This window comes from Podarcis liolepis (assembly GCF_965112155.1).
Source record: "Podarcis liolepis genome assembly, chromosome: 14".
Classification (NCBI taxonomy): Eukaryota; Metazoa; Chordata; class Lepidosauria; order Squamata; family Lacertidae; genus Podarcis; species Podarcis liolepis.
In genome coordinates this window covers 10,425,542-10,452,791 of record NC_139569.1, presented here as the reverse complement: position 1 = coordinate 10,452,791, position 27,250 = coordinate 10,425,542, and the positions used below count along the sequence as shown (strand labels likewise).

General features: G+C 48.5%; 1 protein-coding gene across 1 annotated transcript in view; it reads right to left on the bottom strand.

Moving 5' to 3' along the window:
- The window catches only part of MYH16 (myosin heavy chain 16), a 58,039-nt gene that overhangs the window by 14,598 nt on the left and 16,191 nt on the right, over positions 1–27,250 (bottom strand). Inside the window, exons 13-35 of the mRNA XM_083474119.1 lie at positions 26,858–27,028; positions 25,701–25,880; positions 24,516–24,642; positions 23,499–23,560; positions 22,547–22,634; positions 21,281–21,398; positions 19,219–19,339; positions 18,314–18,450; positions 16,324–16,405; positions 13,940–14,113; positions 12,774–13,001; positions 12,367–12,471; positions 11,342–11,428; positions 10,394–10,539; positions 8,712–8,802; positions 8,535–8,591; positions 6,917–7,003; positions 6,576–6,821; positions 6,345–6,462; positions 4,046–4,173; positions 1,891–2,087; positions 794–926; positions 105–321 (exon numbers count right to left, since the gene is read on the bottom strand). Of these exons, the coding sequence (XP_083330245.1) occupies positions 105–321; positions 794–926; positions 1,891–2,087; positions 4,046–4,173; positions 6,345–6,462; positions 6,576–6,821; positions 6,917–7,003; positions 8,535–8,591; positions 8,712–8,802; positions 10,394–10,539; positions 11,342–11,428; positions 12,367–12,471; positions 12,774–13,001; positions 13,940–14,113; positions 16,324–16,405; positions 18,314–18,450; positions 19,219–19,339; positions 21,281–21,398; positions 22,547–22,634; positions 23,499–23,560; positions 24,516–24,642; positions 25,701–25,880; positions 26,858–27,028 (3,100 nt within the window). The remainder of the gene's footprint in view (positions 1–104; positions 322–793; positions 927–1,890; positions 2,088–4,045; positions 4,174–6,344; positions 6,463–6,575; positions 6,822–6,916; positions 7,004–8,534; positions 8,592–8,711; positions 8,803–10,393; positions 10,540–11,341; positions 11,429–12,366; positions 12,472–12,773; positions 13,002–13,939; positions 14,114–16,323; positions 16,406–18,313; positions 18,451–19,218; positions 19,340–21,280; positions 21,399–22,546; positions 22,635–23,498; positions 23,561–24,515; positions 24,643–25,700; positions 25,881–26,857; positions 27,029–27,250) is intronic.

The window sequence follows — 27,250 nt, the reverse complement described above, 5'->3', positions numbered from 1 at the left end:
GAAAGTGATAATTAGATCAGTTTGCCTGCCGATTGGAACTGAACCAAATCTTGTCTCCACCCTATTTCCTAACACAGAGAATCCACAGCCCCGGAAACACTTGCCCTGGAGAGTCTTGTTATCCTTCTTCACAGATTCCAAGTGCTCCAAGGATTCCTCATAGGCTGTCTTGAGCTTGAAGTTTTCCGTCATGTACATGCGGCACTCCTTCTGGGAGTTGTCCACCTCCAGCTGCAGCTCCTCGCACTTCTGGTGCCACTCCGCAAGCATCTTGTCAAAGGCTCTCTGCTTCTTGTCCAGGGCTGCGCAGGCTGCATTGGCCTGGGGAGAGAAAGTCAAGCGGGGCATTTAATAATACAGTGGTACCTATGGTTGCAGACAGGATCCGTTCCGGAGGCCCATTTGCAACATGAGCAGAACGCAACCCGTGTCTGCACATGCGCGGGTCACGATTCACCACTTCTGCGCATGCGCGTGACATCATTTTGCGCGTCTGCTCATGCGCAACTGGCGAAACCTGGAAGTAACCCTTTCCGGTACTTCCGGGTCGTCGCGGGACGCAACCTGAAAACGTTCAACCTGAAGCAAACATAACATGAGGTATGACAACAACAACAACAACAACAACAACAACAACAACAACAACAACAACAATTTATTATTTATACCCCGCCCATCTGGCTGGGTTTCCCCAGCTACTCTGGGCGGCTTCCAACAAAAGATTAAAAATACATGAAAACAGTCATTTAAAACGTCCCTAAACATATTATTTGGGGAACTGTGAATCGGGTACCTTCTCAAGATCCAGAGTGAGGTCTTCCACTTCCATCTGCAGCCTCTGCTTGTTCTTCTCCATGCTGGCCACCCGGGCTTGAGCCGTTTCAGCCGTCTCCTCTGCCTCCTGCAGCCGGGCAGTCAACTTTCTCCTGGAAGAAGCACCGCGGCACGAGAATGCAAGTCAGCATTGCATCGGTTGTGGGTTTAATACCGTAGGTGGCGGCAGCATCCTTCCAGAGTGACATTACTGCATCCCTTCCTGGCTCTCAGACAGACCCAAAACTGGAGGTGTGCTTCTATGCACTTCCCCTGACCCCTCTACAGGGATGAGGATGGAGATATCTGGTTCTGACTGTAAAGAAGGCGCCAGGTGAACTAATCTGGGGAGGCCATTCCACAGCAGAGAAGGCTGCAACGCAATTGCATTGGGCGCACTCGCTCCAAGCCGATTTCCAGACTAAATTCAAAGTGCCTGTCTTAAAGGCCTCCATGCGGGGATGGGAGACCTTCTGGTACCTTGGATGTTCCTGGATTACAACTCCCATCAGCCCTAACCAGGTTGGCAGGGGCAGACGACTGTTGGGAGTTCCAGCAACATGTGGACAGCACATTGGCTATTCCCAAAGATAGATAGGTAAAGGTAAAGGGACCCCTGACCATTAGGTCCAGTCATGGCCGACTCTGGAGTTGTGGCACTCATCTCGCTTTATTGGCCGAGGGAGACGGCGTACAGCTTCCGGGTCATGTGGCCAGCATGACTAAGCCGCTTCTGGCGAACCAGAGCAGTGCACGGAAACGCCGTTTACCTTCCCGCTGGAGCGGTACCTATTTATCTACTTGCACTTGGTGTGCTTTTGAACTGCTAGGTGGGCAGGAGCAGGGACCGAGCAATGGGCGCTCACCCCCTTGCAGGGATTCGAACCACCTACCTTCTGATCGGCAAGTCCTAGGCTCTGTGGTTTAACCCACAGCGCCGCCCGCTGTGCCTACTGTACAAAAGTATAATTTACATGTATTGTTCTACCCACTTGTCTCTGGCCCTGACCAACACTAGCATATGACCCTCAGAAGGTTGACCAGGAGCCCCCTCCCTCTCCCCAAAATCAGGCTCACTTAGTCTCTTCCAGCTCCTCTGTCCTCTGAATGGCATCCGTTTCATATTTGGTCCTCCACGTGGTGACTTCGGTGTTGAGCTTGGAGACCAAGCGTTGCAGCTCTGCTTTGCCGCCTTGCTCTTCCTCCAGCTGCTCTTTGATCAGGTCCAGGTCATGTTTGGTGTTGGCCAGACTTACCACAGCAGCGCTCCGGGCCTACAGACACCAAAGCCATAGCTGCTTAGTACGGTTTCCCATTTAGTTCCTCTACTTAAAATTTCTACCCTGCCCTTCAGCCCTACGTGGCTCGACCCTGGTAAGCCCAGGTGATCAGACTGTATTGGGAGGTCCATAGGTACACTCTTCACACCAGGAGTGGCTCAACTGTGACCCTCCAGATGTTGGGCTACAATTTACATCGATGTTTCTCAAACATGGGCCTCCAGCTGTTTTGGGACTACAATTCCCATCATCCCTGACCACTGGTCCTGCTAGACACCCTCAGAAGGTGGTAGACTCTTATTCACTGCTAGACACCCTCAGAAGGTGGTGGACTCTCATTCACTGTTAGACTCCCTCAGAAGGTGGTAGACTCTCATTCATTGCTACACTCCCTCAGTCCTGCTAGACACCCTCAGAAGGTGGTAGACTCTTATTCACTGCTAGACACCCTCAGAAGGTGGTGGACTCTCATTCACTGCCAGACTCCCTCAGAAGGTGGTAGACTCTAGACTCCCTCAGTCCTGCTAGAAGGTGGTGGACTCTCATTCATTCATTGGTAGACTCCCTCAGAAGGTGGTGGACTCTCATTCATTGCTACACTCCCTCAGTCCTGCTAGACACCCTCAGAAGGTGGTAGACTCTTATTCACTGCTAGACACCCTCAGAAGGTGGTGGACTCTCATTCACTGTTAGACTCCCTCAGAAGGTGGTGGACTCTCGTTCATTTCTAGACTCCCTCAGAAGGTGGTAGACTCTTATTCACTGCTAGACACCCTCAGAAGGTGGTAGACTCTTATTCACTGCCAGACTCCCTCAGAAGGTGGTAGACTCTCGTTCATTTCTAGACTCCCTCAGGACTCTCATTCATTGCTAGACTCCCTCAGAAGGTGGTAGACTCTAGACTCCCTCAGTCCTGCTAGAAGGTGGTGGACTCTCATTCATTCATTGGTAGACTCCCTCAGAAGGTGGTGGACTCTCATTCACTGTTACACTCCCTCAGTCCTGCTATACACCCTCAGAAGGTGGTAGACTCTCATTCACTGCTGGACACCCTCAGAAGGTGGTGGACTCTCATTCATTGTTAGACTCCCTCAGAAGGCAGTGGACTCCCATTCACTGGAGGTTTATAAGCAGAGGTTGGATGGCCACCTGCCATGGATACTCAGTACATGAGATTCCTGCCTTGCAGAGGGTTGAGCTAGATGACCCTCAAGGTCCCTTCCAACTCTACAATTATATGATTCCATGCAAAGCACCCTCCTTCTCAGTGAACCAGAATGTGATGCACTGCTATGAGAAAAAGCAAAATGCTGACACTGGCAGCATACTGGCAATCTTTTGTTTTGTTTTAAAGGAAAAGTGGTAGCCCATTATAATTATGAAGACATGTCAGGCCTGGGCCAGAGGTAGCTGTCAGGAGCCAGGAAATAAGACCAATCAAGATTAGGACGTCAACCAGAAGGTTGGACTGGAGAACCAAACAGGGATCAGGGCCACAGAGCAAGCCCAGAAGCACAAGGCTTGCCACAGCTCAGATAATTATTGGTGCTCAAACAAAGTGCCATTGAGTCAGGAAGTCTTCTTATACTCCGTTCTGCCCAGGAAGAGCCAATGGCCAGCCTGGGCGGAGTCAGTCTGGAAGGTTCTACACTGCGAAGCTGCAGTGACGTTTCTCGCCACATGGGGCTGGAGGGTTTGATTGGAGAAGAGCCAGAGTGCCACCCTCCGCGGCAAAGGCCCTACCCTTTAAGGCAGGAATAAGGAACAATAGCGAACCAGCTGAGATCTCCAGCATGCTGCAGTTATGGAGTCCACCACATGGGGCAGCATTCCTGACAGAAGGTTCTTATACTGAGAGGCTGCGCTTCCACCACTCATCCCAAGGGGGCGCTGGTCAGCAGTTCTGGATGAGTCATGCATGTTTTTCAATACAATTATTCACCCATCTTTACCTTGGACTCTTCGTCCAGCTGCCTCTTGAAGTCGTCCACCTGGGAGGTGAGGGACGTCTTGACGCGGAGAATCTGGTTCAGCCTCGTCTGGCTCTCCTCGTGCTCCCGACTCAGCTCGCTGTTCTCAGCTGTAGCAGAGAGTAGGGGGGAAGCCCAGGCTCAAGGGTCTGCGATAGGGGCGGGGAATCTTTCTGCCTCACAAGCCAAATTTAACAGGTGGGTTGATGTCACATGGTTGTGTGGTGTCACACGACTGGCTGGTGGGTGGTCCTGGTCACCTGACAAACCCCTTTGTTCCGGGGTTCCTAAGTGCATTGCTGGCCCTAAGCACCACGCTTGGAGAGACGTCAATCACAGGGTTGACGAGGGGAGAAAGACGCTGGATTTCGCTCGCTTGCTTTGGCTGTGCCAGATGGGAACATGTGTGTACACAAGAAAGCCACTTCCGACCTAGGGAGGAGGTGGTGTTGCTGCGGGCTTCACACCCCCAACACACGTGCGGGGGCTGGCTCTCAGCCTCCGTGAGATTAGGGGAATCCTCAGCCACGTCATCCCCTGGCCAGCCAATCGGCTGGCCCAGGGGGTGTGGCCTGCGCTATTTAAGGCAGGCGCAGCCAGGGATCTCCCTCTTTTGCCGCTCAGCTGCTCCGGTTTCCCTACTGACCTTGCTATGGACCTTGGTTGGTCGCCATTAAGGGGCCTGATAGGAATTTTTCCACTTGGCAAATTGGCTCCAGCCACTTGGTTTTTCGCCTACCTCATAGCAAATCGTCACAACTTCCTCGTCATTGGCGGTTAGGCATTGGGATGGGTATTGTTATGTAGATGGAAGTGGGGGAGGAAGCGCCATCACCTCCCCCGCATATTGAAAGGTAGTCCAATAAAGGATTCCGGGGGGCGTGGTCCTGTCCGAAGCCTAAGGAGGTGAGGGCCTAAGGCACGCCCCCTATCGGTGACCCCGGGGGAGTTCCTAGTTGATGAGCATCAGCAGGACTCCCCCTACTGGTGGTTAACCCTTCCCGGACTTCAAGCGGACGGACTGAAGTCAGATATAGTGCCCAATATTAGCCCATTAACCTAAAATGTGTTGTGTGTCTTTATTCCTACTGGGAGGAGGTGGGAACTCACAACGCAAAACAGCAGACCTTAACAGCTGCTTGTCAGCAATTGAGCAGGGGTTAAATCCTGCTGCATCGACTGTGCCTGCCAGTTCCCTTCTGGAAACAGGTGTGCACAGCCAAAGAAAGCCTGTAAAAAATAATGAAAGCCAGCAAAAGAGTTTTCAAGCAGCCCTGCACTCCTCTGGAGGTTCCAACAGTGGATGTGGGCTGCTTGAAAGCCCTTTTGCAAAGAGCTTTAAAGCAGCTTTGTGCTGGTGTTTCAGCCTCTGGTTTTCAGAGGCTGGGAGAGCAGCTCTGGGCTGTTTGATAGCCCTTCAATTTTAGCAAGATTCCAATGCCTCCTGAATCAAGAAGGGAGTTGCACTGGAATCCACAGTTAAAACAAAAGGGGGAAAGCTTTCCCTTATAGCAGAGGTTTCCACACAACCTGGGGACAGCTCAGTCAGTAGAGCATGAGACTCTCAATCTCAGTGTCTTGAGTTCAAGCCCCAGGTTGGGCAAAATATTTCTGCACTGCAGGGAGTTGGACTAGATAACCCTTGTGTTCCCTTCCAAGTCTATGATTCTATGAATATCTATTAAACCCCTTCCTGAATCAGGAAAGGGATTGCTTGTAACGCTGACAAACTGAGCATGATTTTATTCCAGTTCATCAGCTGATGAGTGAGGGTTAAATCCTGGCATCACTTGAAAGGCATGGTTTGGGGGAAACGGACCAATGGGCCAGCCTTTCCCCACACCTGACATGTAAGAAGCCTGAGAACGAAGGAAAAGGAAGGGAGATAAAGGAGAAAGGTCTGCTGCAGTGCTAAGCAGCATATGAAAACCAAGGACTAGCTAAACAGTCCAGGCTTCCACAAACTCAGCCCTCCAGATGTTTTTGGCCTACAACTCCCATGATCCCTAGCTAGCAGGACCAGTGGTCAGGTATGATGGGAATTGTAGTCTCAAAACATTTGGAGGGCCGAGTTTGAGGAAGCCTGGACTAGTAAGTTAAAATGTAATAAATGTGATATAAACATGTGACACCAGAGGGTGCTGTAGAGCAATGTAATGCAAAATTGCATTGAGAGCTATATAACAATTTAAAAGCGTTTTTACAATCAGTATAGATCCAGCCCAAGAATGAGTTGGACGAAATGTTGCAGGCAACCGAATCAGTCCAGAAAGATCCTGACCTTGGAGCCTGCTCCTGATCGCATTAATTTCCGCTTGGTTCTTCTCCATCTCGGCCAGCCTTGCGTTGGCTTCAGACAGGTTGTCTTCCAGCTTGCGGACATGAGCGTCAGCATTCATCTGCAGAAGACGTGGAGTGGATGGTATATAAAGCAAAGAGGTGCTCACATCCTTCTTACCTTTTCAAGAGCACCCAAGTCTTTGCAAACACAAACGGGAGAAACTGACCCTACCTTGGACTTCTGGATGGTCTCCATGCTGGCGCTGAGGTCTTCAATTTCGGCCTTCATGACCTGCTTGTCTTTCTCCAGCTTGGACTTCACCCTCTGCAAGTTCTCAAGGTGCTCGGTCATCTCCGCCATGGCGTCTGTGTGCTTCTTGCGGAGGGTGGAAGCCGTGGCCTCACTCTGCAAGGCAGCCTCCTCCAGCTCCCGGCGGAGCTTCAGCAGCTCGGCCTCCCGCTTGCGGTTCTGCTCGATCTGGAGGCAGGAAGGCATAGAGGGAGCGGGTGACCACCCTGACCTTTCATCTGCGTAATGGGTTGAATGGCTCCTCTGTCTTGGCTCCTGCATACCTGAGAGGTTGTCGCCCCGCCAGCCTCTTCCAGCCTGTCGCTAAGCTCTTCCAGTTCCCGGGAGATGTCGCTGCGCTGCTTCTCAACCTGAAGGAAGTTTGGGAAAGAACACATCTTAATACTGGTTTGTTCATGTAATTTTGCACTTCCAACATGCCTTGATGACCCCTGGAATAATAATAATAATAATAATAATAATAATAATAATAATAATAATAATACAGTCTTACCTCTTCTTATGTATCCCTCTGGATATGGAATCTTTGGGTTATGGCCACAGCAAACCCGGAAATGTATACTTCTGGGTTTCTCCCCATGCTCATGCACAGAAGCGCTCAATTGCGCTGCGTGCGTGTGCAGAAGCGCACCTCTATTTATGTGATTTTCCGGGTGCGAATGGACCCCCGGATTGAATTAAGTTCGTATCCAGAGGGTCCACTGTAATAGTAAACTAATTAATGCATCAGTTAAAAGGACAAACTAAGTCACAATTTAAGGATATTGTCAAGCTGGAACGTGTGCAGAGGAGGGCAAGCCAGATGATCAAGGGTCTGGAAACTAGGCCTTATGAGGAACAGTAGCAGAAGCTTGGTAGCTTGGTATGTTTAGCCTGGACAAGATGAGACTGAGAAGAGATATGAGAGCCACCTTCAAATATCTCAAGGGCTGTCCCATGGAAGATGGAGCAAGTTTGTTTTTCCCTGCTCTGGAGAGTAGGACCTAAACCAATGGCTTCAAGTGACAAGAAAGGAGATTTCAACTAAACATCAGGAATAACTTTCTGAAGTAAGAGCTGTTGAGCAGTGGAATGGGCTCCCTCGGGAGGTGGTGGACTCTCCTTCCTTGGAGGTTTTTAAGCAGAGACTTGGATGACCATCTGCCATGGATGCTTTAGTTGAGATTCCTGCATTGGACCAAATGATCCTTGGTGTTTCTCTCAACTCTATAATTCTGAAAATATTAAACTCTACATTGCCCCACCTAGGCATCTTTAGTGGACTGATATATCCTGTTTTGTTCTTTCGCTGATTTCAAACAAAACTCTTCCAGAGTTGCCCATTTGAAACAACTTCTTCTTTTTTGTTTTTACAAGTACAGTGGTACCTCGGGTTATGTACTTAATTCGTTCCGGAGGTCCGTTCTTAACCTGAAACTGTTCTTAACCTGAAGCACCACTTTAGCTAATGAGGCCTCCCGCTGCCGCCGCGCCACCGGAGCACGATTTCTGTTCTCATCCTGAGGTAAAGTTCTTAACCTGAGGTACTATTTCTGGGTTAGCGGAGTCTGTAACCTGAAGTGTATGTAACCTGAAGCGTATGTAACCCAAGGTACCACTGTACCTGATTGTAATTACACTAAATGAGACCCAGTGCAATCTGCTGGATTGAATGTCGGGCTCAGGAGATCTGGGTTCAGGTCCCAGTTGGCCCGTGAACTCCCTGGGGGCCTTCGGATTACTATCTAGCTTCTGGCTCCAGTTGTCCAGTCTGTAAAATGGAGATTGCAACAGCCGACCTTACAGGCTTGTTGTGAGGGCAAGCGTCGAAGCGCTTAACAACAGTGTGCACAACTGTTTTATGTCATTGGCTGTTGAAAAGGGGGTTAAAAAAAAAGTTACCTTTGCCCTTATAGAACGTTCTGCTTCAAGTTCTTCCTCCAGCTCTTCAATCCGGGCCTAGGAGAAAGACATGCGAGGATCATGAGGCTTGGAGAAGTATTTAGGCAAAGAGTAAAAGCAGAAACGCTACCAAAGAAGGCTGTTCTTTCTGCCTCCCTCAGCCTCTTTCTCTTCTACCTGGTGCTCCTTCAGTTTCCTCTGGAGTGTGGAGTTCAGGGACTGCTCATCTTCCACTTTGCCGGTGATAGAGTTGATTTCCATGTCTCGCCTGCAAGGGAAGATGTGGTGTAGTGGTTAAGAGCGGTGGACTCGTAATCTGGTGAACCGGGTTCGCTTCCCCGCTCCTCCACATGCAGCTGCTGGGTGACCTTGGGCCAGTCACACTTCTCTGAAGTCTCTCAGCCTCACTCACCTCACAGTGTGTTTGTTGTGGGGGAGGAAGGGAAAAGGAGATTGTGAGCCGCTTTGAGACTCCCTAGGGTAGTGATAAAGCGGGATATCAAATCCAAACCCTTCAAACAGAAGGAATGCTATCACCTTGGCCATGTATACCTGGGACAGGGGACCTGTGGCTCTCCAGATATTGTTTGCCTTCAACTCCCATCAGCCTTGGACACGATCCAAGTAACAATATCTGGAAGGCAACAACTTCCCTATTCCAGATACATGGCAAGGGAGAGGGCCTTCTCTGTTGTGGCTCCCTGTCTGTGGGACACTCTCCCCAGGAAGGTCCGCCTGGCACCTTCACGGATATCTTTTCACTGCCAGGAAAAAGCTTACCTTAGCTCAGTCAGTAGAGCATGAGACTCTTAATGCCAGGGTTGTGGGTTTGAGTCCCACGTTGGGCAGAAGATTCCAGCATTGCAGGGGGTTGGACTAGATGACCGTTGTGGTCCCTTCCAACTCTACAATTCTATTATTCCTCAAGGACTAAAATGATGCTCTCTCTTTTTGCTGTTGGGGTACTTGCCAAACCTTCCTGTCGCTGATACAGTGAGGTGTTCTTTTGTACATCTTGATGTGCATTCAGGTTTGCGTTTAACAAATTAATATTATAATGTATTTATGCTTATGTTTTCAAATATGTTGTAAATCGCTAGGAGACATCTGTGTAACAAGCGGTTAGCAAGCTGTGGCCCTCCGGGTGTGGTTGGACTCCAATTGCCACAAACCCCAGGGATTATGGGAGTTGGAGTCTAGGAAAACTTAGTATGGCAACAGTTTTTAGTGCCTTCAACTTTTTCTTAGCACATCTTGGTGATATATTGAATGTGTCCTCCCTCCAGATGCTGTCAGACTCAGATTCCCATCAGCCCCTGCATGACTAATAGTTAAGGGAGATGGGAATTGGAGTTCAACAACACCTGGATGTTACCTTGTTGGCCGCCCCAGATATATGGGTAGCCCTAAACGGCCTCGGCCCAGAATACCTGAAGGAGCGTCTTCACCCCCATTGTCCAGCCCGGACACTGAGGTCCAGCTCCGAGGGCCTTCTGGTGGTTCCCTCCCTGTGAGAAGTGAGGTTACAGGGAACCAGGCAGAGGGCCTTCTTGGTGGTGGCGCCTGCCCTGTGGAACGCCCTCCCACCTGATGTCAAAGAGAAGAACAACTATCTGACTTTTAGAAGACATCCCCTGTTTAGCGAAGTTTTTAATGTTTGATGTTTTATCGTGTTTTTAATATTCTGTTGGAAGGCGCGCAGAGTGGCTGGGGAAACCCAGCCAGATGGGCAGGTATAAATAATAAAATTATTATTATTATTATTAGTTTATCTGCTGGCCAACCCACAGTTCACTCCTACTTTAATTCCCAAACGCCTTCCTTGCAGTGCCGCATGCCTGATCCAGCCCCTCACTCACTTCTTGACCACCTCCTCCAAATCAAGCTTTGCCCTTTCCATCTCGTTGAGGTTCTCAATGGTCATCTTCAAGTCACCCTCAGCCTTGCGGCGGGCCTTCTCCACCTCAGCACGAATCTTCTTCTCCTGCTCCCAGTTGTCCTCCAGCTGGTTGAAGAAATCAACCCAAAAGTAAATTACAAAGGGAAGCAAAGCAAAGAAGATGATGGGAAGGAACCACCGAGGCGGAACACACGGCACTCCTTTGTCGCAACGGAAAGGAGACGCACCACAGGGAGGCAGTGTGGGGTAGTGGAGTGCCAGACTAGGACCTTGGGAGATGAGGGTCCAGGAGGACCGTGTGGGCCAGTGTCATGGACCAGCTGGATGCAGAAGGATGGTGAGAAGAACCAACTGGGGAAACCCCAGGGGCTCAGAGCCCGGGGATTGGTGGTGGGACGACAAGGAGTGGTCAGAGGGAGAAGAGAGAGAAGCCTGGGAAGAGGAGGTGTCAGAAGCTGAAGAGGCCACAGGGTTTGGTGAGCAGGGAGATTCTGTGGCAGAGAGCAGTCCAGAAGCAGAGGTAGAAGCAGAGGCTGAAGGGGGGGGGCAAGAGGCAGAGATTAACCAGGTCGCTAAAGAAGCCAGGAAGTCTCCCCCTCCTGCTGTGACCAGCTCTCTCTGCCCTCACCGGTCTCCCAGAACACGAAGAGGAATGAGGAGGGCGCAACAATCTCTTTTGCTTGCCCCGAATCTACTGTATGTTATTGGGGCTCCTGGAGGTCACAAGCCCCTCCCTCTGCACGTACACACACACACCTGCGCTTTTGCTAATGCCACATGGTTTCCAATTATATATCCATTCTGCATAGGGCGGGACAGTGTAGAATCTTGAGGCGTTATTTGATGACAAATGCCGTAGCCCAATGGCAGATCAAGACAGCACCCCAGTCAACCAAGCGGTACTGACCTCGTGTATCTGGGTGCTAAGTTTGCTGTTGTTTTTGGTGAGATGATTCACTTTGTCCTCCTCAGCCTGAAGGTCGTCCAGAGTTTTCTAAGGAGAGATGGAGAACAAGGGAAACTTGTCATGGCCAAAGGGAACTAAAGAGAAGCCAGGGGGCGTTCCTCTTTGAGACCAGGCCATTTGATCTCATCTGGCCATCCAATAATTTTTTCTGGCTCTCGAAATTTTGACAGAAGTCTCTCTCTCACACACAGACACACACACATCAATAGACACAGCACAGGAGTTGGCAGCATCCTGATGGGGATTCACACTCCCTTCCCTTCCTGGTAAAAGGTAAAGGGACCCCTGACCATTAGGTCCAGTCGTGGCCGACTCTGGGGTTGCGGCGCTCATCTCACTTTATTGGCCGAGGGAGCAGGCGTACAGCTTCCGGGTCATGTGGCCAGCATGACTAAGCTGCTTCTGGCGAACAAGAGCAGCGCACGGAAACGCCGTTTACCTTCCCGCTGGAGAGGTACCTATTTATCTACTTGCACTTTGAGGTGCTTTCGAATTGCTAGGTTGGCAGGAACAGGGACCGAGCAACGGGAGTTCACCCTGTCACGGGGATTTGAACTGCCGACCTTCTGATCGGCAAGTCCTAGGCTCTGTGGTTTAACCCACAGCGCCACCCGTGTCCCTGGTAGGGTGGGGCAAATTGGTCCCTTTCATTCAGTTCCCACATTTCTGCAGCAATTTGCAGTTTCATTATTTAATAATAATAATAATAATAATAATAATAATCAGGAAAATTCATCTGCATTTTAAGTGACAATTCTTCCTAATAAACACCTGCAACAAACTACACTTCCCAGAATTCTTTGGAGGAAGCCATGCCTGTCAAAGTGGTGTAGCAGTGCTTCAAATGTATAATGCAGATGTGGCACAAGGTCTCCTGAGTGTGATTTCCTCAGGAGACAGCCTATAAATATTTATCTTTTTTCTGTTTTGTCCTTATGGTACAGCTTGCGACTGGGCTTTCTTACCTGGTGCAACTCCTCCAGAGCCCGCTTCTCCTTCTGGAGTTTGGTGACAGCGTCTTCCCGTGCCGAAAGGTCCGTGGTCAGGGTCCTGACTCTGTGGTCCAAAGCCTGCAGGGGAGAAGGGAGACCTATTAATGTAGGCCCAACCACAACTCAGTTTGTTTAGCCATTGCAAAATCCAAGACCAGGTGCCAACCGAAAGAGGGAACCTGCCATTTTATCAGGATCCCACAAGATCAAAACTCAAATCTCTGGCACCGAACCTTATCCACTCTCCTTCTTTGGATGTTTTAGGCGGAAGTTATGAACTGTTGAAAAGCCACAGGTTCCCCCCAACCCAACAGCAACCCAAGAGTCTGCATCGAGAAAGGATGTCCAAAATAGATTTCCCAGATTCAAGGAAGACTTACCTGTTTCTCTTTCTCTGTCTTGGCGAGGGTGGTTTCTAGGCCTTCAAGGTCCATCTTGAGATCATTGAGCTCTCCCTCCAGTTTGCGCTTGTTGGCGCCCAGAGACGCAGCTGCACCTTCCTCCTCCTCCAAGCGTTCTTTCATATCTGAGACCTGGCTCTCCAGGTCCATCTTGGATTTCATCATTTGGGTCAGGCGTTCCTCAGCATCCATCAGATTCTCTTGCTCCTGAAAGGGGGACAGGCAAACGGTGACCCAAGGACCATTTCTTCCCGGATGCTACTGCCACATCCCTCCAATGAAGCTGAATGTTGGAAGATTCAGTGTTCAACTCCCACAGGAGGCGGTCATTTGGGTGGCTTTAAAAGAGGATTTAGATAAATTCATGAAGGAGAGGGCTATCAGTGGTTACCAGCCATGATGGCTATGCAGTGCCACCACAGCTGGACTAGAGGCGTAGCAAGGTCAGGTGGTACCCGGGGCAAAAACATTTTTGTCACGATACAATAATCTTTATTGTCATTGTCCCATACAGAACAAGAAAATTGAAAATCTACGTCAGACATTCAGAAACCAACAAGCCTGCTACCCCAGCTATCCCAGCCTAGTTAGCCCCCTAAAAAGTCTGATACCCAATAATTAAATTCAATATACTCCCATAGAGACTACCTTAAAGGTAAAGGGACCCCTGACCATTAGGTCCAGTCGTGACCAACTCTGGGGTTGCGGCGCTCATCTCGCTTTATTGGCTGAGGGAGCCGGTGTACAGCTTCTGGGTCATGTGGCCAGCATGACTAAGCCGCTTCTGGCGAACCGGAGCGGTACCTATTTATCTACTTGCACTTTGATGTGCTTTTGAGCTGCTAGGTTGGCAGGAGTTGGGACCGAGCAACGGGAGCTCACCCTGTGGCGGCTTCTGATTGGCAAGTCCTAGGCTCTGTGGTTTAGACCACAGCGCCACCCGCGTCCCTAGTAATGTCATTACTTGAATTCAAAAGACATGTTCCAGCCAAGCAAAAACACTAAATGAGGATGTGATGCGAGACGGATTAGAGGCGTGGCCCGGGAAGAGTTCCAAGGGCCAGCTAGAGAGGCCTGGGGGGCGTGTTGGTCCCAGAAGCCAGAGCTTTCTCACCCCTGCCCTGCAAAGTGTTTTGGTGACTCACGGCCTGCAGCTGGATGGTCAAGTCATTCTTCTCCTGGCTGAGGGTGTTTGTCTTTTCTTCCAGCTCTTTGACCCGGTCCATCAGCTCCTGCGTCTTGGACATGGCACTTCTCAGCTCCTCCTCCTTTGCCTTCATCTCCTCCTCTTGCCGGGCCACATTCAGCAGAGGTTTGACCTATGGGGAAGGGGACCCGGGGCCACAAAGTGAGCATTGGGGGGGGGGGGCAGGCAGGTTGCCCATCCCTGCCTTGCCATAATAACTCAGCAAATCAAAATTCTTAGATCCAGGCTTGCTCTTCCACAAACGGTCAAGTTCCTTCCTGTTGCAGAAGGATATTTTATCCAGCAGAGGGTCCTTCTGATGGGGAGGGGGTGTGGAGAGAGAGAAAGGTGAACTTTGCCAGTTCCTCCCCCTACTTTGTTCCATGGGATCTTCTGGAACAGATGTGAGAGAGATGTAGGCATTGCCAAAGAGGCATTTTTTTATGATTTGGAACACAATGAACATTCAGATGAAGGCTTAAGATTTTATTAAATAGCCCAAAGAAGCTACAAAGCACTGTTATTCTCTTATTCAGTCTTTGGTTTCTGGGGACTTTGTCAACAACAGGTGTGAAGCCCGGAGATGGTATTGGAGGGGTAACTGGTGCACAGAACTTCTGAAGTCCAGCCTGTGCAGCAGTTCTCCATAACAAATGTGTTTCGGGGGCTTCTGTTGTTAACGGAGAAATCTGAGGGCTCCCTTGGACAAAAAACAAGGACACCAGCCAGGAATACCAGAGCAAAACAGCAGCCAGTAGGCTTGGTCTTTATTGAAGACTGTTGCGACAGGACCCTCACCTGCCACAAGGTGGAACAAGATGGAAGCCCCAAACAAAAGAGAACCCAAACTTTTATTAGCTGCTCTTCCCCATGTTACACCCCCCCAAACTACATCACTAATACATCATGGTTACATCATGAAAGGGGAGGTCTGGTGGCAGTAATCTGAGCATCCTGGACGCTGCCCCATGGTTCCCCTTGCCCTCCACCAAACACCCATCAAGTGTAACAAAAGAGGTATTTACATTTCCCTGTTTCCCAGCCAAGTTAATCACACCCTTTTGTCTTCATCTGGGTTTGTTATTTCTGGAATGGCTACCTGTCTGGCACTCAGGTATCAGGATGCCAGGGATTATCACTCAGGCAGAGGGGCTGCTAAGTAGCTGAGCTCACATGCCTATATGAATTTCTGAAGTTTTCCCAGTGAGCCAGTACATAGATATATTTATCAGTGAATTGTTACGTTTGGTATTCTGCAGCAGAGGCCCTTTGAATAGATAGGAAGAAACTGTGATGAAGTGTTTTGTGGGGACAAATCACAAAAGTCACAAAAGTGATTGTGCTGATTGTGGTAGTGGGCTGCATGTGCATGATATCTACCCCTCCAACCTATACATAAATTCCTGCAACACTATACTGTACATCCATTCCAACCAAAGTAACTGATGCTGTTACATAAGCCGTAGCTGGTGTTTGGGTAGCACATCCATTGCCCACCAGGGTGAAAGACTAACCAATATTGGCAGGAAGTTAACAGAAACAACTCCCTTATTCCAGGTGCTTTATTCCAGCCTTATCTTAAAAGATTAAGATCCTCACACAGTGCCAACTCAATAGAACAAGGCGTGAGAAACTACGAGGTTATGGCATAAACAGAATGAGTCACTTAATGGCCCAGACATGAAGGAGTTCTAAGTATTATGGGGGCATGTGAGCAGCAAACAGTGGGCACTATCCCAAGCTCCTTGAGATAACAAGAATCTCCCTCAATATAACACTACAGTGCGCGGGGGGGGGATTAAGGGGGGGGGGGAATAGCCTTCCTTCCAATTCCACCAGCATTTTGCTCACAGGATCTCTAGATCCAAGCCATTCTGGGTTTTTCAGGTTGGATTTTAACTACGTATGGTGAGCTGCTTTGGGGTCTCTCTGCTTAAAAACCACATACCTGTTTATTTTTAAATATAGAAACGAACGAAAGGAAACCTCTTATTTTGGTTAATTAATGAAATTTATAAATTGCTTAATGGAAATAAATCTCTAAGGCATTTTCATGAAGCAGTGCATTTTTTTTAAAAAAAATACATTTTGCACTTCACATGGCTCCCGTGTTGTACTGCAAAACCCCAGCTTCTTTTCAGGGTGTTCCTTCAGGTGGGAAACGGCTCCTTCCCTTTTTCCTTGTCAATAATTAACCGAAACTCACAATGGGACTCCTTAGCATCAAACAAAGGGGCTGATAAATTCTCCTCCTGTTTCCTTGTTTCCCAGAATTGCCCTGGTCACCAAGCCACCTCCTCCCCTCCTGGACCCACAATGCTGAGCTGGGTTGCTTGGCCTCACCTTGTTATACAGCTTCCACCAGCCCCAGTACCGCATCTGCAAGAACTTGCGCACATTCCTCTGGATAAGCATCAGGCCCAGCCTGCAGTGGAAAGGAAAAACTGGTTGCGGAGTCCATCATCACCTGGAGGGACCTAGGTTCCCTGCCCCTTGATTTAACCCAACCATCACAAGATCCGGAGGCGACCTCAAAGGGACTCCCTCTCAGTGCCCATCAGTGCCCATCAGCTGATTGGTGCTGCCTATACAGGGGCTGCTCACAGTACCTATCAGCTGATCGCTGCCGAGAGCAGCCCATTAGTGGGGAACTCCCTAGCGATGCTGAGCTAAGCCACTTCCTTACCTGCCATCACATATGGCAGAGGTTCTCAACCTGTGGGTCCCCAGATGTTGTTGGACTACAACTCTCATCATCCCTGGCCACTGGTCATGCTAGCTAGGAATGATGGGAGTTGTAGTCCAACAACATCTGGGGACCCACAGGTTGAGAACCACTGACATATGGGACAGTGCCTGAAGTGGGGGCCAGTTGCAGGTCAGTGGTAACTCACATGGCGTCAGTGACATTAACTCTTTATTCAAAGAAACAAAGCTCAGGAGACTAGGCCTAGTGAGAACAGCAACTCTTCCCGGTAGGTCTTGCCCCAATGAGGCAATTGCGAGGACTGAAGGTCCCCTCCTTCCCACCGCTCCCTATGGTGCCTACTCCCCTGGGTCTTTCCCAAGCTTTCTGAGACCCTGCCAAAAGTCTGTCTCTGCTCTGCCCTCTGCATACCTCTTCTGGTCCTGGGAGACCAGGCAGGAAGGCCGTTTGTAACAGCAGGAGGGGGGAGACCCATTGCCTTCTTCAGCAGACATCTCATCTCTGCCTCTTGCCCCTCTCCAGCTTCCGCTTCTGATTCTGGACTGCTGTCTGTCCCAGCCTCTTCCTGCTCACTAAACCCTGTTACCTCTTCAGCTTCCGACATCTCCTGCTCCCTCTTCTGCCTCTGACCGCTCATCATCGTCCCGCCATCAATCCCTGGGCTCTGAGCCTTCTTCCCTTTGGGGGTTCCCCAGCTGGTGCCCCCCCAACATTCCTCTGCATCCAGCCAGAGGCAGGGGTGTGTGTGTTGGAGGGCAATGGCTTTGCCAGACCTAATTAGGACCCTCACTAAGCACAATTAGGCCTGTAGGCTGGGGGTTCCCCATCTCCCAGTTTAAACTGGGGGTTCCCCATCCCCTGATTTAAACTGGGGTGGGGTTTCCCGGCTCACAGAGCCCCTTCACTGGCACCACATTGAACTGTGCTAGCCAGGCCCAGCGCCACAAGCTACAAGGGTTTCTCCCAAGGATCAAAGGGCTGATACAGAGGGCAAGGGAAGCACTACCAGAGTGGAGCATGCTCTAGTTATCTCCCGCTTGGACTACTGCAATGCGCTCTACGTGGGGCTACCTTTGAAGGTGACCCGGAAACTACAACTAATCCAGAATGTGGCAGCTAGACTGGTAACTGGGGGCGGCTGCCGAGACCACATAACACAGGTCCTGAAAGACCTACATTGGCTCCCAGTACATTTCCAAGCACAATTCAAAGTGTTGGTGTTGACCTTTAAAGCCCTAAATGGCCTTGGCCCAGTATACTTGAAGGAGCGTCTCTACTCCCATCATTCTGCCCGGACTTTGAGGTCCAGCACCGAGGGCCTTCTGGCGGTTCCCTCACTGCGAGAAGCAAAGCTACAGGGAACCAGGCAGAGGGCCTTCTCGGTAGTGGCGCCCGCCCTGTGGAACACCCTCCCATCAGATGTCAAAGAGAAAAACAACTACCTGACATTTAGAAGACATCTGAAGGGAAGTTTTTAATGTGTGACATTTTGATGTATTTTTAATCTTTGTTGGAAGCTGCCCAGAGTGGCTGGGGAAACCCAGCCAGATGGGCGGGGTACAAATAATAAATTTATTATTATTATTATTATTATTATTATTATTATTATTATTATTATTACTATACCTCCTGTCTAGCATCTTCTTGAACTCAATCCTCATCAGGAAGCCCCGGCCCCGGCATTGCAGCATGGTCATGATCTTTGCCAAACGGTCATCTCGCATGTCTTCCAGCTTGGCCAAGATTCCAGCGCGGAAGAAGACCTTTGAAAGCAAGGAGCAGCACGCCCATCAAGACACTGGCAGGAGAATGATCGCACAGCCAGCTCCCCCTGCAAAGCTCTGTTTCACATATGATCTCGAAGGATACAGAGACCACTTCTTCTACAAGAAGCCACGGACGGGGTGGGGGAACCGCTCCCCTCAAAAGGAACAGTAAGGCTGCTAGAACAGTGATTGCTGCTAGATGGAAGTCACAAACTATACCCACAAAGGAGGACTGGATTTGTAAACGAAATGAATATTTAATTTTGGCAAAATTAACTGCTATAATAAGAAATCAGTCGAATCAAAAATTTAAAAAAGGAGTGGAAATGTTTTGATGAATATATGGCAAAATATTGCTCAAAAAACGATACGTTAATATGCCTAGATTAAAATGTGAAGTGCTGGATGGAAGAAAAATTAATAATGAAAGATAAGAAGAATATACAGATGATCTGAGACGATTGTAGAATGCTACAATTATTGTAAATTGTATAATGTGGAGGAAATCGAGTGGGGGCGGAGGGGAGTGGGAGGAAGGAGAAAAGAATAATATGATGGATTGAGGAAATGTAAATGTAAATTTATGAGGGGATGGAGAGGAAATGGTGTTGGCTTTGGCTTTGGTATATCTGTATTGTAAGGTAATATGTGAAAACCAAGAAAGAAAGAAAGAAAGAAAGAAAGAAAGAAAGAAAGAAAGAAAGAAAGAAAGAAAGAAAGAAAGAAAGAAAAGGAACAGTAAGGCCAGACTGAAGCCTGCCGTACCTTCGTGTGCCCAATTTTGTACTCATTCTCTCCCAGGTCCAGAGATCCCAGGAGAAGTTCTGAGGCCTTCTTGTTGTCCACAAATCCCTGAGGTATCACATTGGGGTTCAGCACCTGGTACCTGACAAGAGAAAGACACAAGCTGCCACTGAGAGGCTTTCAAGAACCACAGTCTGGTGGCTGGTGGACCACAGAACAGCTAAGCAAAGTGATGGGGGAGAGTAATAGCCAGTAAGGCAACACAGATGGGCACCAGCCTTGCTCTGCCAGCTCCCCAACCCAGCCAATCACGGGAGCTAATCGAGAGAGGAGGGAGAAGGCATGGAGTGCATCATGGCAGGACATGGGATGAATTCTGCTGCCATGCATCTCACCACACTGAGTTCCCCCAGCCCCCTCTTCTCTTTCGGGCTAAGTTCTGCTGGGTTCGGATGCCTGGAGAGCCACAACGCCTCTCCTTCTGGCAGGACCAAGCCAGCAGGAAATCACACGGAGCAAGCTGGAGTTTATTAGCAAAAACAGCATCAACACAGGAGCATCAGGCCAAATGAGCACAGCAGCTCATCTCTGGTAAGACTTGCGCCTATGTAGCAGCTGCAGAGACTGAAGGTCCCCCACAGACGCCTAAGTCCCCATCTTTCCAGGGGGTTTTTCCCCAAGCAGCCAGAGACTGCGCCTGCACATATCACGAATCTCTCCTCCGCCCTCTTCAGGCCTCTTCTGAGGGGAGAGAGACTTTCTGCAGGCAATGTCTTTTCTGCCTGCCTTGCCCCACCCTCCAGCCCCAGACCATGACTTTGAGAAGCAGCTGGGAAGAGAGTAGCTCAGGAATAGCTTTTAAAGATAATTTTATGGGTTGCGTGGCCTGGTTTCTCAATCTGATCCTTTTGCATGGTTTTGTATGTTTTGTGGTATTTTATGCATTGTGATTTGCTGTTATTTTATTGATTATATATTAGTAACTCTTTATTGTAATTGGTAAGTATAAACTGTTTAATTATTATTTCCTGATGCTTAATTTTACTCTTTGCTATTGGATTCTAAAGGATTGTCGAATATTGTTTTATTTGATATAAGTTGCTTATTTTAAAGTTACTGCGACTTTTCATATAGTATCTGATGGTTACTATTAATGTTTGATGATGATGATGATGATTTGTTGGAAGCCACCCAGAGTGGCTGCATAGCTGTCAACTTACAGATTTGTAAATAAGGGACCAGCAGCCAAAATAAGGGATTTTCCGGGCACAGGTATGTTCAACTTCTGAGCTCCTCTGAGTCAAAGGCAGAAAGCCTAGCCAGCAGCCAAACGAAGCCTCATCGATAAGGGACAGCAGTGGGACATGGCGCTGGGAAAGGGGACTGTCCCGCCAAATAAGGGACACTTGACAGCTATGAGTGGCTGGGGCAACCCAGCCAGATGGGAGGTGTATAAATATAAAAGCGTTGTTGTTGTTGTTGTTGTTGTTGTTGTTGTTGTTCTGGTTCTGGGAGACCAGGACGGAGGGGAGCTTGTTGCAGCAGGAGAAGGAGACACCCAGGACTCTTCACCAGCCTGACTCATCTCTGCCCCTTGGCCTCCCTCCTCTCCCACTTCAGCTTCTGCCTCTGTTTCTGGCCTTCTCTCTGCCACAGACTCTCCCTGCTCACTAAGGCCTGTTACCTCATCAGCTTCCAACACCTCCTCCCAAGCGTCTCTCTCTCTTCTCCCTTTGACCACTCCTCGTCGTCCCACCACCCCTCCCCTGGCTCTGAACCTTTCCCCCCTGGGGGTTCACCAGCTGGTTCCTCCCACCATTCCTCTGCGTCCAATCAGTCCATGACACCTGTACCCCCTTAGCAGCTACTACTGAGAAGTGGGTGCAACAAACACTTCATCTGTAGCTCTGCTGGGGCTGGAGGAGAATTTTGATCAGTCTGGTTGTTCATCATCTAACTGGCAGTTCCAGCCAACATGGCCAATGACCAGGCGAGGTGGGGTTGTAGCTCATCAACACCAGGAGAGCGACAGGCATTCCACCCCCATCCTAAAAATGCATGGCGTATTGATGATTATATTCACCTTTGCTTGAACTCAGGGTACTGCAACCTGTTGGGGAAACCTTTCCGGCAAATACGGATACCTTCCAAAACGCCGTTACAGGCCAGCTGGTGCAAGATCAGGTGCGCATCCACCACACCTGCAAAAGACAGAGCGCAACGTTTCCATTTCACGGCTGCAAGAGCAAAAACTGCTGCGGGACTGTTGCTTGGAACGGGACTGGCTCAGTCAGGGCTGAGTGAATTAGGATGCTATCTTGAAAACTAAAGAAGAGGCACTCAAGGAAATGGTGCGCTGGAGGGAAAGGGTCTAGAATCAGAGCCTCCGCAAGCCAGTCTTTTGGATGCTTTGCTTCCCATGACAATTCACCAAGCCAAGTGGACGATGCTCCATGGAACAATGCGGTCAACCGACCCCCCCCCCAAGTCAACTGGGACAACACTGAGGGAAAAAATAAAGTCTCCTCTTCTGCCCAAATTCTAAACAACCATTATATCTGTGCAAGAAAGGGCCATGTGTCTGATAGGAATGGACAGCTGCTGCAATTTCTGGAAAGAAAAAAACGGAAGAGGATGCATGCCCTTATTCATTATTTTAGTAACTGCTTGTTTGTTTTCTCGGGCTTTCCTAGAACATTAGGACTGGACTTCTTCTTGCCCTATTAAGACTGTGGGATTGGTTTAAAATGCATTTTACTTTTGTAAACTGCTTGGTGACATTCCTTTGAATGCACACAGTGCAGAAGTACGATCAAATAAGTGAATTAAAAGAATTATCTGGGCTAAAAACGATGACTTCCCTCCTCCTCTTTCGTTTGTTATTTACGGAGTGCTGAATGGTTATTTAACCAGCCCTCCTTATATACCTATGGGACGCGGGTGGCGCTGTGGGTTCAACCACTGAGCCTAGGGCTTCTCAATCAGAAGGTCGGCGGTTCAAATCCCTATGACGGTGTGAGTTCCCGTTGCTCGGTCCCTGCTCCTGCCAACCTAGCAGTTTGAAAGCACATCAAAGTGCAAGTAGATAAATAGGTACCAGTCTGGCGGGAAGGTAAACGGTGTTTCCGTGCGCTGCTCTGGTTCGCCAGAAGCGGCTTAGTCATGCTGGCCACATGACCTGGAAACTGTACGCTGGCTCCCTTGGCCAATAAAGCGAGATGAGCGCCACAACCCCAGAGTCGGCCACGACTGGACCTAATGGTCAGGGGTCCTTTTACCCTTTACCTTATATACCTTTTTCTATATTTACAATTTTTAAAAGGGAAAGAAGAACAGCAAAGCTCCATACCAGACTGCTTGAACTCGTTTGGAACGATGCAGCGGACGAAATGAGGGGCTGTGCTGTGCAAGGTGGTCATCAGCTTGTTCAGCTGCTCCTGAAACAGGAAGAGGAAATGGAATGGGGGGGTAGTCAGGCGGGGGGAGAATATTGCATTCAAAACAGGTTTGATTGTGGTTAAGAAAGTGAAATACCTGGGGATTAACATGACAGCTAAAAATGGAAATCTGTTTAAAGATAATTATGAAAAATGCTGGACGGAAGTTAAAAAAGATTTAGAAATTTGGTCAAATCTGAAGCTTTCCTTGTTAGGTCGAATTGCTGTTATAAAGATGCTGTTATAACAATGAAAGTTTCAAGTTTGACCATATTTCTAAGTCTTTTTTTACTTCTGCCCAGCATTTCTCATAATTATCTTTAAATAGATTAACATTTTTAGCTGTCATGTTAATCCCCAAGTATTTCACTTTATTGACCACAGTTAAATTAATGGTTCTTATTAGTAGCACCGAGTTAAAAACAAAAGAGGAATGTAAATGGGTAAAATTGATGGTAACTGCAGCCAGACAGGTTATAGCGAGTAATTGGAAAAATGCAGAAGAGTTAGGGGTGAACCAATGGAGGGAAAAACTGAATAATATTATAATTTTAGAATATCTAACTGTGAAGATACACAGAATGAAAGGGTTTAAGGTCAGTGAGAAAGAGGAGAATTGGTTTGAGAAGATATTGAATTCTTTGGGTAGGTTTGAACAATTTGGGGCAATTAAAATGTTAAAAGATAAACCTTGTGGATGGAGGAGTGTTAACGTATCTAAAATTGTACATATGGTTGATTTGAATATGTTATTAATGATTATATATACCCAATGTACCAGCTGCCTGGGGGGTTTCGCTGTTTGTGTTTTGGTTGTTGGTAAAAAATAAAATTTTAAACATTCTCTTACCAGGTGAGACTTACCCTATAGAAGTTGGAGACAGTCATAAAGGAGGATCCCCTTTTCTGCTTCTTGGTTGTTCCAGCTGAGGAAAACATGGAACTGAAGATGATTCAAGTGTATATGGAAATAAATTCATGTATACACAAAACCTGGGGTGTTTCTCTATTTTCATCTCAGAGGCTGAGGGGTTACTAAGGCGACCATTTCAGCACAGCCATACCTTGGAAGTCGAACGGAATCCGTTCCAGATTTGTTCGAAAACCAAATTGTGGCTTCTGATTGGCTGCAGGAAGCTCCTGCAGCCAACCAGAAGCTGCGGAAGCCCCATCAAATGTTCAGGTTCCAAAAGAACGTTCACAAACCGGAACAATCACTTCAAGGGTTTTGATCGTTCAGGAGCCAAAACGTCCGGGTTCCAGGGCATTTGGGATCCAAGGTACGACTGTACTCGCCAAAACAATGTTTCTGGTGGGGTTTTGGTAATGTGAATTTGCAACAACAACATTCATAGGCAGACAGATTTCCAAGTTGACAGAATCATAGAATTGTAGAGTTGGAAGGGACTAAGTGGGTCATTTAGGCTCACCCCTGGCTGTGCAAGAATCTTTTGCCCAATGTGGTCTTGAACCCACAACCCTAAAATTAAGAGTCTTGTGCTCTACTGACTGAACTGTCCGTCAAGGAAGGACAGGGGCCACATAGCTCAGCAGCACAACAACCCTGTGAGGGAGGTTAGCCTTAGAGACAGTCAGAAATTAAGCTTCATGGCAGAGTGGGGACCTGAACTCCTTTCTCTCAGGTCTGAATCCAGTACTCTAACCACTTCGCCACACTGCCTGATGGACGTGGCAGTCCACAATATCTGAAGTACACCAGGTATAGTGGACGGAACACTGTACCGGGGAGACTTTGGGCAAGTCACGCTGTCTCAGCTTAACCTTACCTGTTCGGGTTGTTGTGAGCAGGAAACAGGACAACCTAACTGGAGTTGTTTGCTGGGTTTGGGATAGGAAATGCAAGCAAAGAGATCCACGCACCTGCGGCCTCTTCTTCTTTGAAGAGAGTGCAGAGCAGGGCCATCCCGGACTTCTGGAACAAGCCCACCACCGTTTCATTCAGGGGGTCCTTGTTCTTCTCCAGCCACCCGGTGATATTGTAACCCACCTGGAGCAAGAAAGTGTTAGAATTCCTGCTCCGTGATTGCAGTCATGGGATTGTTGTCTTTCACATGACGGTGTATGTTTTGACTCCACAGAGTGGGAAGTGATGGAGAAAGGATGTTTGTGTTACTGTGAAGTGGGACTATTGTCCTTTGTTCTTCTTCTCTTTGCTGTCTGATGCTAGAGAGAGAGGGAGCCAAGTTGCAGGGCTCCGTGTGTGTTTATATGTAAATAAAGTAGATTAGCCAAAATGCTGAGTTACTGAGGTCTGTCACGCGCATGATGCACAAACTCTGTGGATCCCTAAGTGTGCCAGTGTCGGTTGGCATCGGTCGCTTTGATGTTCGGGCTGAATAAAGCTTATGAAGCTCCCGAACGATCGACCAGGAAGGAGAGAACATGCCAGTCGGGCATGTGTCTCTGCCAGGGTCCTACTCAAGTGTAGGCTCCTGACAACAAGGAGAGGAAAAATTGGGCATGGTAGCACTCAGGTATTACATGACCGCAACACCTAGCTCTCTTTTCCAAAATCTGGTGCCCTCAGGATGTTGCTTGGATACAAGCCTCATTTCAGACATGTGGTTTACATACAGTGGTGCCTCGCAAGACGAAAAGAATCCGTTCTGTGATTCTCTTCGTCTAGCGGTTTTTTCGTCTTGCGAAGCAAGCCCATTGACGGATTAGCGGATTAGCGCTATTAGCGGCTTTTAGCGGCTTATCTGCTGATCGGATCAGCTGATAAGCGGCTTAGCGGCTTAGAAAAGGGGGGGGAGGGAAAAAACCCCGCAGGAACTCGCAAGGCATTGTCGTCTTGCGAAGCAAGCCCATAGGAAATTCGTTTTGCGAAGCACCTCCAAAACGGAAAACTCTTTCGTCTAGCGAGTTTTCCGTCTTGCGAGGCATTTGTCTTGCGGGGCACCACTGTACTTATGTGTTTGCCTTGTACAGTAATGAAAATTTATTCTAGATTTGAGACCTTAAAATTCTTATAACAGTATACAAATTTAATTTAATAATAATAATAATAATAATAATAATAATAATAATAATAATAATACTCACGGTGCCAGCATAATGCACCAGCTCAAAGTGGGCTTCAGCCCCTTTGCCTTTGCCTCCTTTGGGCTTCAGGAAGTTGGGGGACTTCCCCAGATGATTGTCATAGAGAGCAGCCTTGAAGGTAGCGTCGGTTGCCTTGGGGAACACACACTGCTCTTCAAGGATGGAGAAGATGCCCATGGGCTGGAGAGGAGGAGGACCCAGTAAGAAAACACACACAGAGACAATAGCCCTGGACTTAAATAACTCCTCCTTGGTGTTTGCAAAGTCAGCAGTGAAAACAAATACATAATATAAATATAAATATAAATATAAATATAAATATAAATATAAATATAAATATAAATATAAATATAAATATAAATATAAATATAAATATAAATATAAATATAAATATAAATATAAATATAAATATAAATATAAATATAAATATAAATTATTTATATCCCGCCCACCTGGCTGGGTTTCCCCAGCCACTCTGGGTGGCTCCCAACAGAATAAAAACAGAATAAAACATCAAACATTAAAAACTTCCCTAAACAGGGCTGCCTTCAGATGTCTTCTAAAAGTCAGATAGTTCTTTATTTCCTTGACATCTGATGGGAGGGCATTCCACAAGGCAGGCACCACCACCGAGAAGGCCCTCTGCCTGGTTCCCTGTAACCTCACATCTTGCAGTGAGGGAACCGCCAGAAGGCCCCCAGAGCTGGACCTCAGTGTCCGGGCAGAGTAGGGATTTATCATGAATGCGCAAAAAATAAGGACATGTGGAGGGAGTGATGAATATTAAGAATCTGTGCAGATAGTACTATCTCAGCAGGCTATGCCGCAGGGTTGAGGTGAAACAGAAAGAACTGCTTTGCCTTGCTGCCATGTGCCTTGCTCCACCTGAATCTGGTGAAGGAGCATCGCCATCAGTGCCCATTTGGGGTGAGATTTCATCCTAAATGGCCGCCATCTTGCCTCAAACTGGCGCTGATGGCGGTGGCACTTCTCAGTCGCTGGTGGAGGCAGCGGGGCAGGCAGGGCCTCCATGGGTGTGCTGCCCGAGGGGGCGAGTTCTGCTGCCTGAACCAGCGGCCTCACTTGCCTCATGGCTGGGCCGGCTCTGCCAAGCCACCAGAGGCCAGCCATGCTTCAGGCTGGCGAGAGAGGCTGACCTTTTCCAGGAGCTCAATGCAAGCCTGCAGATCCAGACCAAAGTCGATGAAGACCCAGTCGATCCCTTCTCGCTTGTACTCCTCCTGCTCCAGCACAAACATGTGGTGGTTGAAGAACTGCTGCAGCTTCTCGTTGGTGAAGTTGATGCAGAGCTGCTCAAAGCTGTTGAACTGCAAAGGGAATAGAAACGAAGGCCTGAGTCAGGGGCTGCTGGCGAGTGTGTGCCATGGGAAAAGGGGCTGGAGTCTGACATGGCAGAGGAGGGCAGTGAATTGCAGGGAACTTCACCAGCCAGGAGGGGCGTGGGTGGCACTGTGGGTTAAACCACAGAGCCTAGGACTTGCCGATCAGAAGGTCGGCGGTTCAAACCCCCATGATGGGGTGAGCCTCCA